At 35.4% G+C, this 15,651-nt stretch overlaps 3 protein-coding genes across 3 annotated transcripts; all 3 read right to left on the bottom strand.

The window, feature by feature from the left end:
* Positions 1 to 1,293: 1,293 nt before the first annotated feature.
* LOC113078335 (U1 small nuclear ribonucleoprotein C-like) lies at positions 1,294 to 3,838 on the bottom strand. Its single transcript, XM_026250658.1, has 6 exons — positions 3,756 to 3,838; positions 3,296 to 3,338; positions 3,092 to 3,200; positions 2,567 to 2,656; positions 1,855 to 1,959; positions 1,294 to 1,779 (listed from the first exon to the last, which is right to left on the bottom strand). The coding sequence occupies exons 1-6, from the start codon at positions 3,761 to 3,763 to the stop codon at positions 1,655 to 1,657; spliced, it is 480 nt and encodes a 159-aa protein (XP_026106443.1). The 5' UTR covers positions 3,764 to 3,838; the 3' UTR covers positions 1,294 to 1,654.
* Positions 3,839 to 4,403: 565 nt separating this feature from the next.
* LOC113078331 (protein SYS1 homolog) lies at positions 4,404 to 7,179 on the bottom strand. Its single transcript, XM_026250655.1, has 4 exons — positions 7,005 to 7,179; positions 6,236 to 6,484; positions 6,073 to 6,140; positions 4,404 to 5,815 (listed from the first exon to the last, which is right to left on the bottom strand). The coding sequence occupies exons 2-4, from the start codon at positions 6,395 to 6,397 to the stop codon at positions 5,575 to 5,577; spliced, it is 471 nt and encodes a 156-aa protein (XP_026106440.1). The 5' UTR covers positions 6,398 to 6,484; positions 7,005 to 7,179; the 3' UTR covers positions 4,404 to 5,574.
* Positions 7,180 to 9,135: 1,956 nt separating this feature from the next.
* LOC113078337 (adenosine receptor A1-like) lies at positions 9,136 to 13,187 on the bottom strand. The gene is made up of 2 exons (XM_026250660.1): positions 12,359 to 13,187; positions 9,136 to 10,734 (listed from the first exon to the last, which is right to left on the bottom strand). Exons 1-2 carry the CDS (start codon positions 12,712 to 12,714, stop codon positions 10,107 to 10,109), a joined length of 984 nt encoding a protein of 327 aa, XP_026106445.1. The 5' UTR covers positions 12,715 to 13,187; the 3' UTR covers positions 9,136 to 10,106.
* Between the last annotated feature and the right edge of the window lie 2,464 nt (positions 13,188 to 15,651).

The raw sequence follows: 15,651 nt of genomic DNA, 5'->3' as shown, positions 1-15,651 counted from the left end.
TCCTTGTAAGCACTGGTGTACGATAAATATCGGCCTTTAAATAATGCACACCTCGTCAGTAAAGACGGTTCTCTAATCAGCGGTAAATTCCATCAGGTGCTTGATTTCACAGAGCAGCTGTTGATCATCAGCGTGGATTTGCGCAGCTTGTCAGTCAGCTCGGCATAGTAACAGCTGCTCTGTGTGACATCAGCACTTGATGGAATTTACCGCTGATTAGAGAACAGTCTTTACTGACGAGATGCCCATTATTTAATGGCCGATATTTATCTTAGACCCCTACTTGTAAATTATGTTCATATTTAATCAATTCGTTAATGTAAAATCTCAATTTAGTGGTTGACCAACTGACTGTTGGAAAGCAAGGTGACAATGGCAATATCTAAATAATAAAATTTTATGTGGCCTACACAAAAATTCTGAATCTAAATGTGTTAATATTATGTTAAGACAAGACATTGCAGGTGACCAGGGTAAAAAACAAACTAATTTGATTTCACTATACTCCCAAACTGATTAATGTCAGTACCTACATTCAGAAACTTGTTCTCAAAATTGTCAAGTCTAATTATGTAAATAAAGCATTAGCTAAAATGTGCAAGTCCAGAAATCTGACTGCAGAATGAAACAGGTTCAGAATTTAACTTGCTGGAAAGCGGCCGCTGAGACTTTACACTTTAAAAGGTCAAGAAATCAGTCAAGACAGTTTATATCAAGTATGCGTATTAACCTATAGATCCATGGAAGCCCATTTCCAAAAAAAAAAAAAGGTAATTGGGACATTTCTTCACAATTAGTGACTCTCCTTTGCGATTCTGATTTAAAAGTATGAATTGCACAATATATAATAATAATAATAATTCCTTATATTTATATAGCTAACGCTTTTCTAGGCACTCAAAGCACTTTAAAAAGTCAGGGGGTATCTCCTCATCTATGGAATTACATTTAGTTCAGTAATAATGAACATAACTTTATAAAACGGAACGTGATTTTTTCAGAAACTATCAAACATATGCCATTACAAAAGAAGAAAAACACAATGAAAATGAAAGAAATGAACTCAGTCACACAAATGTAGCAGGCTCTTCAAATATGCTTAATTTTTTTCAAAAAGTTTATCAAAGATTATTACTTTTCTTTTCATTTTCATCGTTTTTTTTTCATTGTGTTTGAATCGCATTCAATTAGATTTTAGCATATTCTGTATTCGATTATATTATTGAGTAATCAAGATGTACATTACTGACTTGTGTTTGTATTCAAATGTTATACAAGCAGACCACATGAAAACAGATTTTCAAGTTTTTAGTTTTATTTTCACAAAATACATAAAAAAAACAAAAGATGTAAAATCCACCTAACAGTACATAACCAAAACATCCATCAACGTAATAAATGCACATCATACACAAACCTCTTACACAATACATGATGGTCTGTCAGAAATATGAAATGAAAGCCGATGGAAGATTTTACAAGAACTTGTGGTAATCCAAATCACTCGATGAATCAACATTTTTTGAATCGCAGACATAATAAAATCCAAATGGACAATAAAACTGTTAGATCGACTGTAAAACCAGTGTGGATATTTGGCTGAGTCTTTTTTTTATTTTATGGATATCGGGTTAGTAATCATAGCATGGTGGCTTTATCGATCAGGTCGCACCATTCCAGGTCTAATGGCCTGCATCATTGGCCGAACGGGAGGTCGCATCATGTGTGGCCCGGGCATCATTTGCATAGGTCCACCCATCGGTGGCCGCATACCTGGACCTGAAAGAGTGACGGATGATTAATTCAGATCGCCATTAATAAAAAAAATCCCTCACATTAAATAAACAGCATTACCTGGTCCTCCAGGCATCATGCCGTGAGGAGGGGGACCCATCATAGGGATCATAGGAGGACCACCCATGGGTGGAGCTGGCAGCATGCCCGGTCTTGGAGGTCCACCTGCAAGAAAAAAACAAGTTATTCCCTGTAAATTATGTTAATCATATAATTTAATCAATTCATTAAAGTAAAATAACAATTTATTGGTTGACCAATATGGGTTTCTCAAAGACTGCTAAGAATGCAGGGTGACTGATATAATGGCAATCTCTAAATATTAAAATTTTATGTGGCATATGCAACATTTCTGAATCTAAATGTGTTAATATAATGTTAAGACAAGACATTGCAGGTGACCAGGGTAAAAAACAAACTAATATGATTTCATCATGCTTCCAAACTGATAATGTCAGTACATTCAGAAACTTGTTCTGAAAATTTGCAAGTTTAATTATGCAAATAAAGCCTTAGCTAAGATTTTAGTACATTTCAAGTCCAGAAATCCAAACACCGAATGAAGTCAGGTTCAAATTCTTGTTTCATTTTGTTCAGATTTTTTTTTTTAAATAAAATAAAAATAATCATCAAAAAGTCAGAAAAAAATCAAAAGACGTGAAAAATGGTGCATGAAAAAATATTTTTCTGTATTCAGATTATACACAGAAATTGTTCACAATGCATTGTAACCACCAAAGGAAGTGAAAAAATTTGGATCTCTGAAACGTACTAATATTTGGATGTGGTAGCAGAGATCCGCCAGGTGGAGGGGCTCCTGGGAACGGGGTGGGGGGGATTTTACCCTGCTGGAAAGCGGCCGCTGAAACACAGATAAAAACAACTTTACACTTTAAAAGATCAAGAAATGAGTCAAGACAGTTAATATCAAGTATGCCTTTTAAGTATAGATCCATGGAAGCACTTTTCCGATAAAAAATAGGTAACTGTGACATTTATTAATAATTAGTGACTCTCCTTTGCAATTCTAATATAAAAGTACGTATTGCACGATATATTAAGAAATCTTTGCTCAAGCTTGAACTTTTTCTCAGAATTGTGAGAAAATCAGAATTATAGAATAAAAAGTCAGAATTATGAGTATATAGAATTGCAAAAAAATTGTCAGAATTACCTTTTTATTACAATTTTCATCAAGTAGCAATTTTTTTTTAAACTATGAGGCAAAATCAGACCTCCATACATCCATCAGATAAAAGGGTCTTTGTAAACAGGGAAGAGCATTCTGGTCACTCACTTGTTTTGTCGATGAGATTCTGAGCCTGCTCCTCCATCCATTTCTGATAATAATCTTTTACGTTTTCTTTATGTTTCCGTCCGCTGCAGTGTGTCTTTCTGACTGATGGCTGCAGAGATTAAACACACAAACAATGAACATTTCCACAGATGACAATGTCATGTTACACAGCTTTAATTATAGAAAAAGTTGATATAATTATACCGAATCATGTGTCAGGTATGTGTCACAATAATCACAATAAAACCTGAAAAGGACAACAACAACACACTGTTAGAAGTACTGCAGTACAGTAAAAAGTACAGTATAAATCTCATAGTTTAACCATGGTACTAGTGTTCCTGTACAATCTTTATCGTTAAAAAAACTATCTTTATTGTTTCTCTCCCACCCCCACACACACACACACACACACACACACACACACATATACATACATACATACATACATACATACATACATAGAATAACTAGCATGAATGAATGCCGACTTAGCTTAAAGAGCTAGCTCTTGTCTGAGAAACGCGGTTGTATTTGAAATTTGGTTTTGTAAAATCCCTAAATGTATGTCAGATACAGTACTTAATCTTTCACGACTAAAGGGTGTCAGTTTGTTCTGTATATATCGCCTGACTGTACAAAATAAACATAAAGAAAGACTCACTTCGGCATCTTCTCAGCGGAACAGCGCGGGGCTAACACCACCGGAAGTAGAAGATGAGAATCCTTTTACGTCTTTGTTTGGGTTTGGAGCGGTTTGGAGTAACTTGCGCCACCTCGTGTTTGGGCGGGAATTCACACGGTCACGTGTGACACCAAAATCAAAACAAGTTGAGGGTTTCATTCATTATGGTGTAAGTTAAGCACATTTCCTCTAACATATTTAAGTTTAATGCTTCCTGGAGTATAAAGCATTCTCACATCTGTACAATGACGATAAAGTGCTCTGATCTTGATTAATTCTCATTAATGAAATAAAAAAAAAATGAAAAACATCAAGGTAGTATTTGCTTACTGTATTAATTTGTTAAAAACTAAACAAAAATAAATCGCTCACCAAGAACAATGAAAATAATGTTAATTTGCTATAGTCATAAAAGGCTTAATCATCATTTTTTGTTACCCAATATTACCCAGACATTTTCTTGACCACCTATTACCTATTTTTTAAGGATAACTATTAATACTTATTTACACAAATAAGTCTCTCTGCAGAATGTAGTTTTATTCTGACAAAAACCTTGAGAAAATAACATCTTGAAGCGATTAAAGCAGTTTTATTCCACATGTGTGAGAAACCACACAACTGTCATGAGATGTTTCACTGTGCAGCTTTAATGTTTCATGTTGATCAGTCATTCAAAGATACAAAGTCTCACCAAAACGCATCTGCAACACAGCTAGATGTCAAACTGGTTGCATCACCTTTTGCACTTTCCAAGTTTATTTTTTGAGCCTGAATCATGATAAATAAAATTAAGCCTTATATATAAATATATATATTAGCCGTCAGTATTATGTGGCCTTAAAGTGTTTCAGAAAAAGGATGTTGCATGGTTAACAGAAAATATACACTTTTTAGGAAGCCAAAGCTCACACTTTTGAAAAACAGTTGTTTCAGTTTCTGATTTATTGCAGAGTAAGTGCAAAAATCTAGTTGATTTGCCTCATAACTTCACTAAAAGGTCACATATATCACTCAGTTACTCATTGCAAACTGATTGTGTCTGACGGTCATGTGACGGTCAAAATCAGAAGCAAAATACATTAGTAAGTAAACCGACATTAACTGCAACCCATTTTACTTCCTTAATGTGAGATTTCTGAGAGAAATTTAATTTCGGAGGACATTCAATGAAAAAAATAAATAAAAATACCCCTTAGTAGGCAGACACTTAACTTTGTGCTTTGGAATAACATGCTCAATAACAGGAACATGCATCAAGAAATCAATCAGTGTCAGGTTTGATTTCATGTTGACTTAAAACTCAATTAATAAACTATATTTGAGGTCAATGAAATACTGTCACTGGTAATTGTAAAAGAATGACCTGATAAAACATTAAAACCACAATTCTTTCCAAAACAATAGGAACCATTATCCAAGTATTCAGGATTACGTTGCATTTTATTTAGATAAAGATTTACATGATGTTTCTGTAATTTTAAAACGGACCATGACAAATGTCATATTTTCAGTAGCCATCCATGAATCATGAAGAATTGGTCCTAAATAAGAATAATTACAATAGTCTTTTTGAAAATGATGCTGATTGAGGGGAGTCATAGGATCATCATGCGATGCAGCATGAAACCCATGTGGCACATCTCAACGTCATCCAGATTAAATACAGTGATGTGACCAAAACATCACAGAATAACCAAGTCACTTCTGGTCATCTTCCCAGAAAACCACCGCAGTGTCAGTCAACAGGCCAGACCTCGTACACACCAGCTGTTGCACATCTGTCTCCAAACAGTCCTCATAGGTTGGATTTAGGTGCCGTGTTGACAGGGATGGCTCTGAGCTCTGTCCGCATGCACAAGTATTCGCCGATGACCGCCATGAGGGCCATGCAGGCCACGTTGACCAGCCACCATGACAGGGCGGCTGGAAGATGGGCGTTATAGATCCAGCAGCCAATCATGTGAAAGAAATGCACTGTCACTGTGAAGTCCAGACACTGCTTTCCCCGTCGGATGAAAAACCACAGGCCAAGAGCGCTGAGAAAGACACACATAGAAAAAAAATGACTAGAAAAATGTCAGATTAATTATTGGAATGAGATGCCATTAAAGGGTTAGTATACCGTACATACATTTTCAATGGAGTGACAAAAGCTCTCGGACTAAATATAAAATATCTTAAACTGTGTTCCGAAGATGAACGGAGGTCTTGGGGGTTTGGAGAGACATGAGGGTGAGTCATTAATTACATCATTTTCATTTTTGGGTGAACTAAACCTTTGATATAAACTTACCATGTGAGAGAATTCAGAATGAATGCCATCATAGACAAGCGACCCTGTGTTGTTGAAAAGCCAAGAACCTTGACAGAAAATCACGTAGTTATTTGTAAGTCTAGGTTGACAATACCGATTTCAATTACCTTTATTCTGACCCCTATTTTGGACAGTTACCTACCTCGTAATTAAATACCTGGTCGAGTGATCTACTGGTATGGACCAAACCATCAACACCAGCCAACCACAGACCCAAGAAGCTGTAGTAGATGCACTGCATGAGAATAATCTGGGAGATGATGAGGATCGGATCCCAGACGTAGCTGCGGAAATGACTACCCATCTCCCAAGAGATGATGGGGGATAGACACACGTCCCCAAACCGGCTCGATGGGAAGGTTAACAGCAGCCCCAAGATTTGAGTCTCAACCTGGCAATGAAAAAATAATAGAGTTCAATTTGTTCGTCAGTCCACCAGCAAGAGTACCATGTGTGTGTGTGTGTGTGTGTGTATATATATATATATATATATATATATATATATATATATAATGCATAATGTACCGTGCTCCTAAGAATGGCATGGTACATTATGCATTATTTGTTAATAACCACGAAAATGTAGATAAGCTAAGTATACCAACACAGATAAACACGAAATAAATTTTAGTGAAACTAAATAACTATCGCTGTTGTTCAGTATTATTAGACAACATACGCACTAGCTAGCATTCACACATTTTAAAGTCAAGAATAGTAATATGTTATCTTTAGAATTTAACAATTATATAAACAAATATCAACGTGATGTTATTTTATACATGTAAACAAACAAATAAATCTAAAATACCGCGGCGAACAGGCTGTTTGTTAGCATTAGCTAGCTAACCAGCGACTTTGTTGACATCCGTCTTTGAGTAACGTTATTATAATGCTTTGAAAACACGAACCCCGAATAAGACACATCCGTAGTGTGATCCTGAGGTCGACGAGGCCGCTGTCAGATCGAGATTATAGATAGGTGACGCTTTATTTTAAGGCTAATAATATTATTTTCAACCGGATGCGAAACTTAGATGAGCTGTTGGGAGCGTGACGTCATAATCTGCACGTGTCCCGCGCCACTTCAAACGTCACCGATCACCGCAAACCAGATAACTCTCGATTGAAATAACTGTACTCAATTTTGAACTGTGATAGTAGCACCTTGAGAATTACTGTATTCCATTAATTGATATTGTTATTCGTTTTCATTTTATGTCACTTACCAGCTTCACATATTTTATAATTTCATAGTCTGTGGAACTATAATATAAGGCCTAATTCAGTGTCAAAATGTAATATTATTTAAAAATTTGAAAACAAAAACTGATTTTTGCCTCTAAAAGCCTTATATTAATTAATATAAAGATGAAATTGTCATACCCATGTTTGCTAATGTGTTATGAGTGGTTGCTAGGTTTTTGCTTAGGTGTTTTGGGTTGTTGCTAATAAGCTGCTTTTAAACATTTGCTAATGTGAGCTGCATGGTTGCTAAGAAATCGGTAGGTGCTTTCTAAGTTGTTTTGAGGGTTGCTAGGCTATTTCTAGTCAATTTGTATTTATAGTGATTTAATATTTGTCAAGCTAACATAATTACCGTTTCAAGATTTCATAAAGATACACTGGCCCTGTTGTGTTCTTGCCGTTGACGTGGTATATTTTTATAGGTTTTTCCAGCGTTTACTAACTGGAATGGTGAAGGTCACAGTTGTCAGTCACTTCATCATAATTTGCTGTCAGTGTGTCTGTAACATATCCCACATTTGACCAGAGCTTCCTTTTGTTTTGCTAATCTATAGAAATAGCATTCACACTGCGGTCAATCAGTTGGTTTGAACCAGACATGCTGAGTCTGAGATCTAAACCCTGTGGCCTTTCTAGTACTGGAAGCATCTCAGTAAACATACATATATATATATATGTATATATTATCCTAAATTCATTTTCATATCTATCTTGATGCTTTGCCAATTTGCATACAGTTCATTGGAAAAATGGCACAGCCATGCAGGTCATATTAAATGCAAATTCTTACTGTATATTTACTATTATACATTTCCAGTATCTAACTTTAAATTTCAGTTAGGCTGTGTGTTATGTGAATTTGCTGTTATCTTAGTTTGTTAGCTACATCTATTGGAATTTTTATTGTGATACAAAAACAATTTTTAACGCATGTACTGTACAAGTAAAAAAAAAAAGGGGGGGGGGGGTATGCTGAAAAAAGAAAATTAAGCATACTTATAGGAATATTAAACTCAATATTAATTCTCATTAATGTACTGGTATAAATATATATTTAATGTTGTACCACCTTTAAATGATGTTGATGTAAAAGGTTATAAAAAATATTGTAAAAGGATTATTCTCATTCTTGAAGTCTAAAGAATCATCTTTAACAATATTGACATCCAGACTTTAAAGCTGTGGGTTTCCAGGTGATGCTATCCAGTTGCTAAGGTGTTTTGTGTGTGTGTGTTTTTTTTTTTTTGCATGATGTGAGGTGGTTGCTAGGTAGATGCTTACAGGTTTTTGTGTCAATCACTATTGTTGCTAAATGCCAAACAGGTTTCCTGAAGACTGGCCTGTCTACTGTTTTAAAAAGATATTTGTAATGAGCAAAATTAACAACGAAAGGTGAAAAGCCTTGCACTGTTAGCTGATGAGTTACTTTATCTGTGTTTTAATAATCCTCTTCCCATAGAGATTTTTAGATGGATGACGAAGCTTATGGTCAGGTAGAATCTGAAATATCTGACCCACTTTGTTTTCTGGCTTCCAAGGCTGCAATATGCTGTTTTTCTGCTCCGCCAACCCAGGATGTCAAAATACTATTGATTAAATGGGCTGTGGGCGGAGTCACATATTCCATTCCAACATATAATGCACATTTTCAAAGTAGAATCACATGGCTTATCGAAGTTAACTTAGTATATTTCCAAAATATCTGTGAATATATTATCGTGTTTTATACTTTGGTATGGTAAAAAAAAAACGACATACAGCACCTTTAATAAATGTAAATTCTTCAATGCATGATATTGATTTTTAATTGAAGAAATTAACACTCACATGTGCAAACAAATCTGTCCATAGTTGAACTCACAGTAGTAAACACACTTTACAGTTACATTGCTCTTACATTCAATATTTCAGTAAAAAAAAAAAAAAAAACACCAACTATGTCTTATTCACATATTCTAACTTAACCGGTTGCAGTATAGCATTGCACTTAGAATTTTTAATTCAAGTAATTCTGACAAGTGCAAACACGCCTCCTTGCTATGCAAATAAGGCGTATTGTTGAATGTTCACAATATAGCTGGAAAAGCGATGTTTGTACATTTTGTAGACATTGTGGCAGCAGTAATTCATCAGATGATGGAGAAGAGTTTTATAATTGGGCATATTTTCAGACACAGTGTAGACTAGTGCACTTTCTGTATTTTAAAGAGCTGATTCAGGTGCATGAACTGCAGTAATGGCAGATTGTAGTAGTTTGCTGCAACCTCCACTATGTAGAGTGCTGAATCAGAATGTAAAATGGAGAAATGCGTTTTTTGGGTATATTTGTGTTGTTTCCTGATTTGCATAGTTCCTTTTGCCAGTCAGTTGCTACAACCCAGACAGCGCATGAAAGTCTGTTCCATATTTTCAATGCCATCAGACAGTTATTTCAGGGACCCAAAACCACATCTAAATAGGGAACTTAAATGGGGAAATCAACAAAATCAGACATGAGCGGTCCATAAATGTTGTTTCTTATGATCAAATAGCGTTAAAAAGCTTAAATTTCAGGCTGGACCAGCCAAATTGCATTTGCAATCCTACGTGCATTTCTAAAAACGCTGACTGTTTCTATTACACCTGCGGCTCCTGATGGCAACTGCAGTAATGCAATGACTTTACCAACCGCTGACTGGTTCTTTTATTTAGAAAGCAGGACTTATTACACCATATTGCAGGTTGCATTGGATTCTTTGTATATCTAAAGTCTTCAGTCTTAGTTGCTACTGAACTTGGGTTTTCTCTGTGATGGGTCCAGGATCATGCTGGCTCAGGTTGGCTGATGGGGTTTTACAGAGCATGAATCGCTGGATGATTTGAATCAGTGTATCACGGAAGCGCTGGATGCGAAAGGCGTACACCACCGGGTTGAGTGCAGAGTTGACGTGTGACATGAAGATGCCAAAGTAAAAAGCACCCTTGGGCACGTTGCATGTGGGGCAAAAAAACACAATACAGTTCATAATATGCAATGGCAGCCAGCATAGTGCAAACAAAAACAGAACTAGCGCCAACGACTTTGCAAGTTTCAGCTCTTTATGGTAGTACTTGCTTGAGTCGCAAGTGGCCTCAGCTCGACGGTTGAGCTGGCGGCAGATCACACGGAAGATCTCGGCGTACAGGCCGATCATGATGGTCAGGGGCACCACCACCCAAACAAAGAAGTTGAAGTAGACCATATAATCCATGCACATGACGTTGGTGAACTGGCATTTGATGGCTGTCGTGCTCACATTTATGGGTGGGGTGCGGTGCCAGCCAGCCATTGGCACTAAACCAGTCAGAAATGAGATGAGCCAGCACAAACCCACAGCTACCCATGCCCGCCTCTGCGTAACAGTGATGTTATACCTGTTAAAACAATACAAAGACAATGACATAAAACACTTTTTAAAACCAATGATAACCACAAGCGATAATGCAAGTGCAATTCAATTTAATGCACACTGCTAATTTTGGAAATATCATGGATCAGTACATTTCGGAAGGTCTTATTTCACCCAAACATTTGACGGTAGCCATTGACTTCCATAGTATGAAAAAAAAATCCTATGGAACTCAATGGCTACCAACATTCTTCAAAATATAATTTTTTTTGTGTGTTCAACAGAAGAAATGTAAAGGATGACAGAATTGTCAGTTTATTTATCAATTTATTTGTCAATTATCCCTTTAACAAGTCAAACAAGTACTATAGTACTAAGCAACTAGGTTCTGTGAAAGAAATGTTATTGTCGTTGGTTGCTCACTGATCTCTATGATATTCTTTTTTCTAGCTATGGCTAGACTGTGGGATATTTTTCCATTGTTTTATCATCCTCCAGGCAAAAATGTAAGTCTAAATTTATATGAAATACTATTTTATTTTATTTTAAGTTTGTAGTAAAAATGGTAATGAGTCAGACTTTCCTTAGGCAGTATAAGTACATTTTCTAAATCTCTTTATTTATAAATATTTTAATATATTCAATTTACCATTCACCACAATCATATGACTTCAAACATCAAGCAAATGAGTGGTTAGGGACGCTTCCAAAATACTATCGAACCAGTGATCATTCCCTTTGACAGACTGCAGGGGTTTCATTTAGTTAAAAGCCTTGCATTACACCAGCACATTGATTTGCATCGAAGAAAGCTACGAATATATTGCTGTCCTGCTGTCTGGCAAAGAAATATGATAAAACAAAGCTGATGCATTAAAGTGTTATCTCTATCAGACAAATGCGAATGTATAAAATCCAAGAAGATATGACTTCTTTTTTTGGTGGTGAATGAGCCATTCTTAAAACTAAATAGCTTGGTGAAAAATAATTATTAATAAACAAAACCATTTATTATACAGTGCATTACTGTTTTTTTTATCACAATCCTTTTGCATGAAAGCAATAATGCTCTACAATACATTACTGCTTTGTGTCATGCAAAAGTCATTTCAAAAGTTATTTCATTACAACTAAGCTTGCAAAATGCTTCAGCATTTTTTTATATGTCCAAAATAGTCAATAAGTCAGTAAACTAAATTTGTCTTTTGCAATTGATCTTTTTCTGTTTTACCTAAGCAGTACTAATCATTTTGCACTAATAGACATACGTTTGTAAAAAATATTTTTCTCAAATAAAGCAAAGATAGTTGAAGTATGCTTTACAAGAAAATATTATTTTAACCTTTGTGCTCAAAATTCACGTTTAATTCAGTATGTTACCTTGTGTGTTTACTGTAGTGGTTTTTTTTTTTTTCTGTGATTGTGAAATTCACTCGAAATTTCTCAGTGAGAGTTGTTTTTAGTTACGAAACATGCTGAATACATTCCTTGTGCATCACCCTAAGAAATACCAACAAATGTACACCCTGACATTTTAATTTGAATGTTTCAATAATTTCACGTTCACTGATTTCTGATGTCAGGTAATGATCACACGGCATGCAACTAAACAGAACATTTTGAATCTTTATTCAGTGTTTCAGACTCACCTGGTGGGGATTTTGACGCGTAGGAAGCGGTCAACGGCGATGGCAAACAGTGACAATATTGAGCTTTGGGTGATGATGACGAGGAGGCAGGAAATGAAGAGGCAGTTGTAAAACAGTGTGCTGAGACCCAAGCTGAGGACCACCGCTAGTGGAATGACAAGAACGCCGACCGCAATATCAGCCAGTGCCAGAGAAACAATAAAACAGAAAGTTGGGTCTCTGAGAGTCTGGTTCATGTAAACCACCAGGACCACCAGCACGTTCCCGAGCACCGACGCCAGAGCGATAGTGAATTCGATAGAGATGTACATCAGGTCCACCTTCTCCCAACTCTCAGTTACTCTGAGTGAAGACATCTTCACTATCTGTAGAAGTGGTTCCTCTCACACCATGGCACTGGTTCTCTAATGATGTCCTCAGATGCAGGTATGTGATGTCTTTCATACAAGTAGTAGTTTGAATTGTCCTGACTAGTTAATAAATGCCACAAAAAGCAGTTCTGTGTGGTCTGCTGTTACTTTGAGTCGTGTTGTGTCTTGTTCTGTTCATCTTCAGGAACTCCTGCTTCTCCCTCTTCTGTTGCGTAGGCTCTGCTGGCTGGGAAGGGAGGGGTGGTTCATTTTCTGCAGTATTATTCTCTTGCCACGGCTCGCCTCGCTCACTGTTTCTCTCTCACTTTCCCTCAGTTCGCACACTTTCCATGCCTCTGTTTTATGGTGTCTCCTTTATCTATACACCTTTTACCTATTTCTTTATTATTCTCAGGTAGGTAAGGAACAAAACTCTGGACAAAACTATAAGCATTCCAATAGTACTTACAATTTGCTCAGAAGACTTCCCTGTGGTCAGTTCTTGCTTACGGCTTTGAAGTTACTACTCTTGTAGACAATAACTTGTCAATAATAAAATACAAGTTTTATTAAAGTTAACAAAAGTTATATCAAAGTACAATAGTAAAGTTTCAAAATCAAGGTATAATCAGCTGGTATCAGGGATACTGCGCTATTCAGTATCCATCTGTCGAGTCTCTCTCTCAGTCTTTTATACACAGACGTCGAACGCTGGTTCTTCTGATGTCAACTCCTCTGCTGAGGCTTTCAATTGTTTCTGTCGCATTGCTTTAGCCATTTTCCTCTTCTTTTTCCTCTTAACCGTCTGTGAAATACACCTTAACTACTATATTGTCCATTTATCATAAAAACTATTTCTAATACAGTCAGTCACTACATACATTTCATGCAAGTAAGCAGTTTTCTTAATGTTAGTGAAGTTACACAATACATTTCCCATATAGCATTCATCACAGGGTTACATATTTGTACTTAAGCAAAACCAATATTACAAATTAGATTACAGTACATCTGTTTATAGCAATTAAGCATTAATCAAGACAGTACAATTGCAAAATCATCTTCTCCATTAACACCTCAAACACCACTGTTATTCAGAATTCAACTAAGTATGATTTTAAATTCCAGTTCAACTTTTGAATTTGAATTAGCGGCAAACGGGATACAAAAAGGTAATTTGAATTTAAATTTAAAGTAGAATTTAAATAAAACGTTTAATTTCATTGTAAGAATTACCTATGAACATGTTATCATATAAACAATGTAGGGGAGAGTTTTTAATTATTATTATTATTATTAGTATTATTAGTATTATTTTTAGCAGACTGATTTTAATTGTGAATAATAATACATTATCTGTTTGTATTTTACATAAAGTACTGTTCAAAAGCTTGGGGTTGGTAAGACTTTACAGATATTTTGGAAAAAGTTTTCCTTACCCAGACTATTTGATCAAAAATACAGTAATATTGGTAAATATTATTACAATCTAAAATATTTTCCCCCATTGTAATGTATTTCAAAATTGTATTTATTCCTGTGATGTAAAGCTGAAGTTTCAGCATCATTATTCCAGTGTCACATGATCAGAAATCATGTTATTTTATAGTATGCTGATTTAGAAACATTTTTTGTTATTACCTTGAAAGCATTTGTTTGAAATGGACATTTTTATATAGCAAATGTCTTTATTGTTACTTTTTAACATTTTGTTTTGTATAAAAGTATTCATTTCTTTCGAAAAAGAGATCTTACTGACCCCAAACTTTTAAAAGTTAGTGTGTATATGTTATTAAAATCTATAAATAGTTTTCATATAGAGTTTGATTATATTTTATAATATTAATTATTAATTAATTATAATATTAATGAACATGTCAGTTCAAATTCCTCTTCAACATACAGTGGGATGTGGCTAATTTAATTTAAATTCACGTTCTGGAACCGAAAGTGAGCCAAATTTTCATTTAATTCTGAATCAAACACATGCATGTCCCAGAATCCTCTGTTTTCTGTCTCTGTTATTTAATGTGTCTATCACTGCATGGATAGAGACATAATTTGATATTCAAATGTTTCCACCCAGGAAATTGGACATCATCTTCATCAAATAAAAGTTTCAGTAATGTTCATTGTAATGTGGTAATGGATTCATCTCAGTATTGCTATCCATGATCGTTTCATCTTGTTCCCTGGGCTCCTCAGCATTATGTGGTTATGATGTCTATTTTAGATTTGCTTTTTGAGTCATGACACAGAGGAATATCTTATTGCACTTTCAGAGCTCAGAGGAATTGTCACTTATGCTTTATTGTGATATCAACTTAGAGATTTCTACAAAATGTTCTTTGGGGAATACAAATTAAATGGATGTAGATCCAGATCAGCTCATTTGTTTTGAGGGAGAATTTATTGAAAAATGATTTTGAAAAAGGGCATTATTGAAATTTCTTCTCAGGAGGAAACAGGAAAACTGTTAGAGTGTCCATTATCTCTCCATTTAATATTGATTAGAAGATACAACTGAGACGTTCTTTCCTATGAGAATGTATACCTTACACTTCAGCAGTGCAAATCATTCTGCACTCAAAGTTATATATATATACTTTGTTATGACTGACCAATCAGAATCATCGAATTTAGGGCTTCAATGTGAAAAGCTTATAATGAAAGCATATATATAAATGCTTTACACTTTTCATTAAATCGAAGATTCTGATTGGTCAGTCGCAACAAAGTACTACAGACAGCTGTGTAATAATGAAATTAAATGGCACTCCATCTTGCCAAGATCCCCTAAAATATTCAGTTTGGACTTTAAACCGTTTTAAGACTGTCTAGCGCAGTGATGTTGGAAGTAAATGCTGTTCTTGTGCTTTTCTGAAAGGATGACTAAGGCAATCTCTTTGATTAGTTTCATTCCATTAAGATGTTGCAAACACC

The sequence above is a fragment of the Carassius auratus genome, unplaced genomic scaffold (genome assembly GCF_003368295.1).
Source record: "Carassius auratus strain Wakin unplaced genomic scaffold, ASM336829v1 scaf_tig00025369, whole genome shotgun sequence".
Taxonomy (NCBI): domain Eukaryota; kingdom Metazoa; phylum Chordata; class Actinopteri; order Cypriniformes; family Cyprinidae; genus Carassius; species Carassius auratus.
This window is presented reverse-complemented; position numbering and strand designations above follow the sequence as displayed.

Coding starts and splice junctions, on each gene's coding strand:
- LOC113078335 (XM_026250658.1), bottom strand. Junction 2,657..3,091: donor GAATCTCATCGACAAAACAA/GTGAGTGACCAG, acceptor TCTGTGTTTCAG/CGGCCGCTTTCCAGCAGGGT. Junction 1,960..2,566: donor GCTACCACATCCAAATATTA/GTACGTTTCAGA, acceptor TTTTTCTTGCAG/GTGGACCTCCAAGACCGGGC.
- LOC113078331 (XM_026250655.1), bottom strand. CDS start 6,397: ATGGGTAGTCATTTCCGCAGCTACGTCTGGGATCCGATCCTCATCATC. Junction 6,141..6,235: donor ACCAGGTATTTAATTACGAG/GTAGGTAACTGT, acceptor TTTTCTGTCAAG/GTTCTTGGCTTTTCAACAAC. Junction 5,816..6,072: donor ATTCTGAATTCTCTCACATG/GTAAGTTTATAT, acceptor TGTCTTTCTCAG/CGCTCTTGGCCTGTGGTTTT.
- LOC113078337 (XM_026250660.1), bottom strand. CDS start 12,714: ATGTCTTCACTCAGAGTAACTGAGAGTTGGGAGAAGGTGGACCTGATG. Junction 10,735..12,358: donor CGCGTCAAAATCCCCACCAG/GTGAGTCTGAAA, acceptor TTGTTTTAACAG/GTATAACATCACTGTTACGC.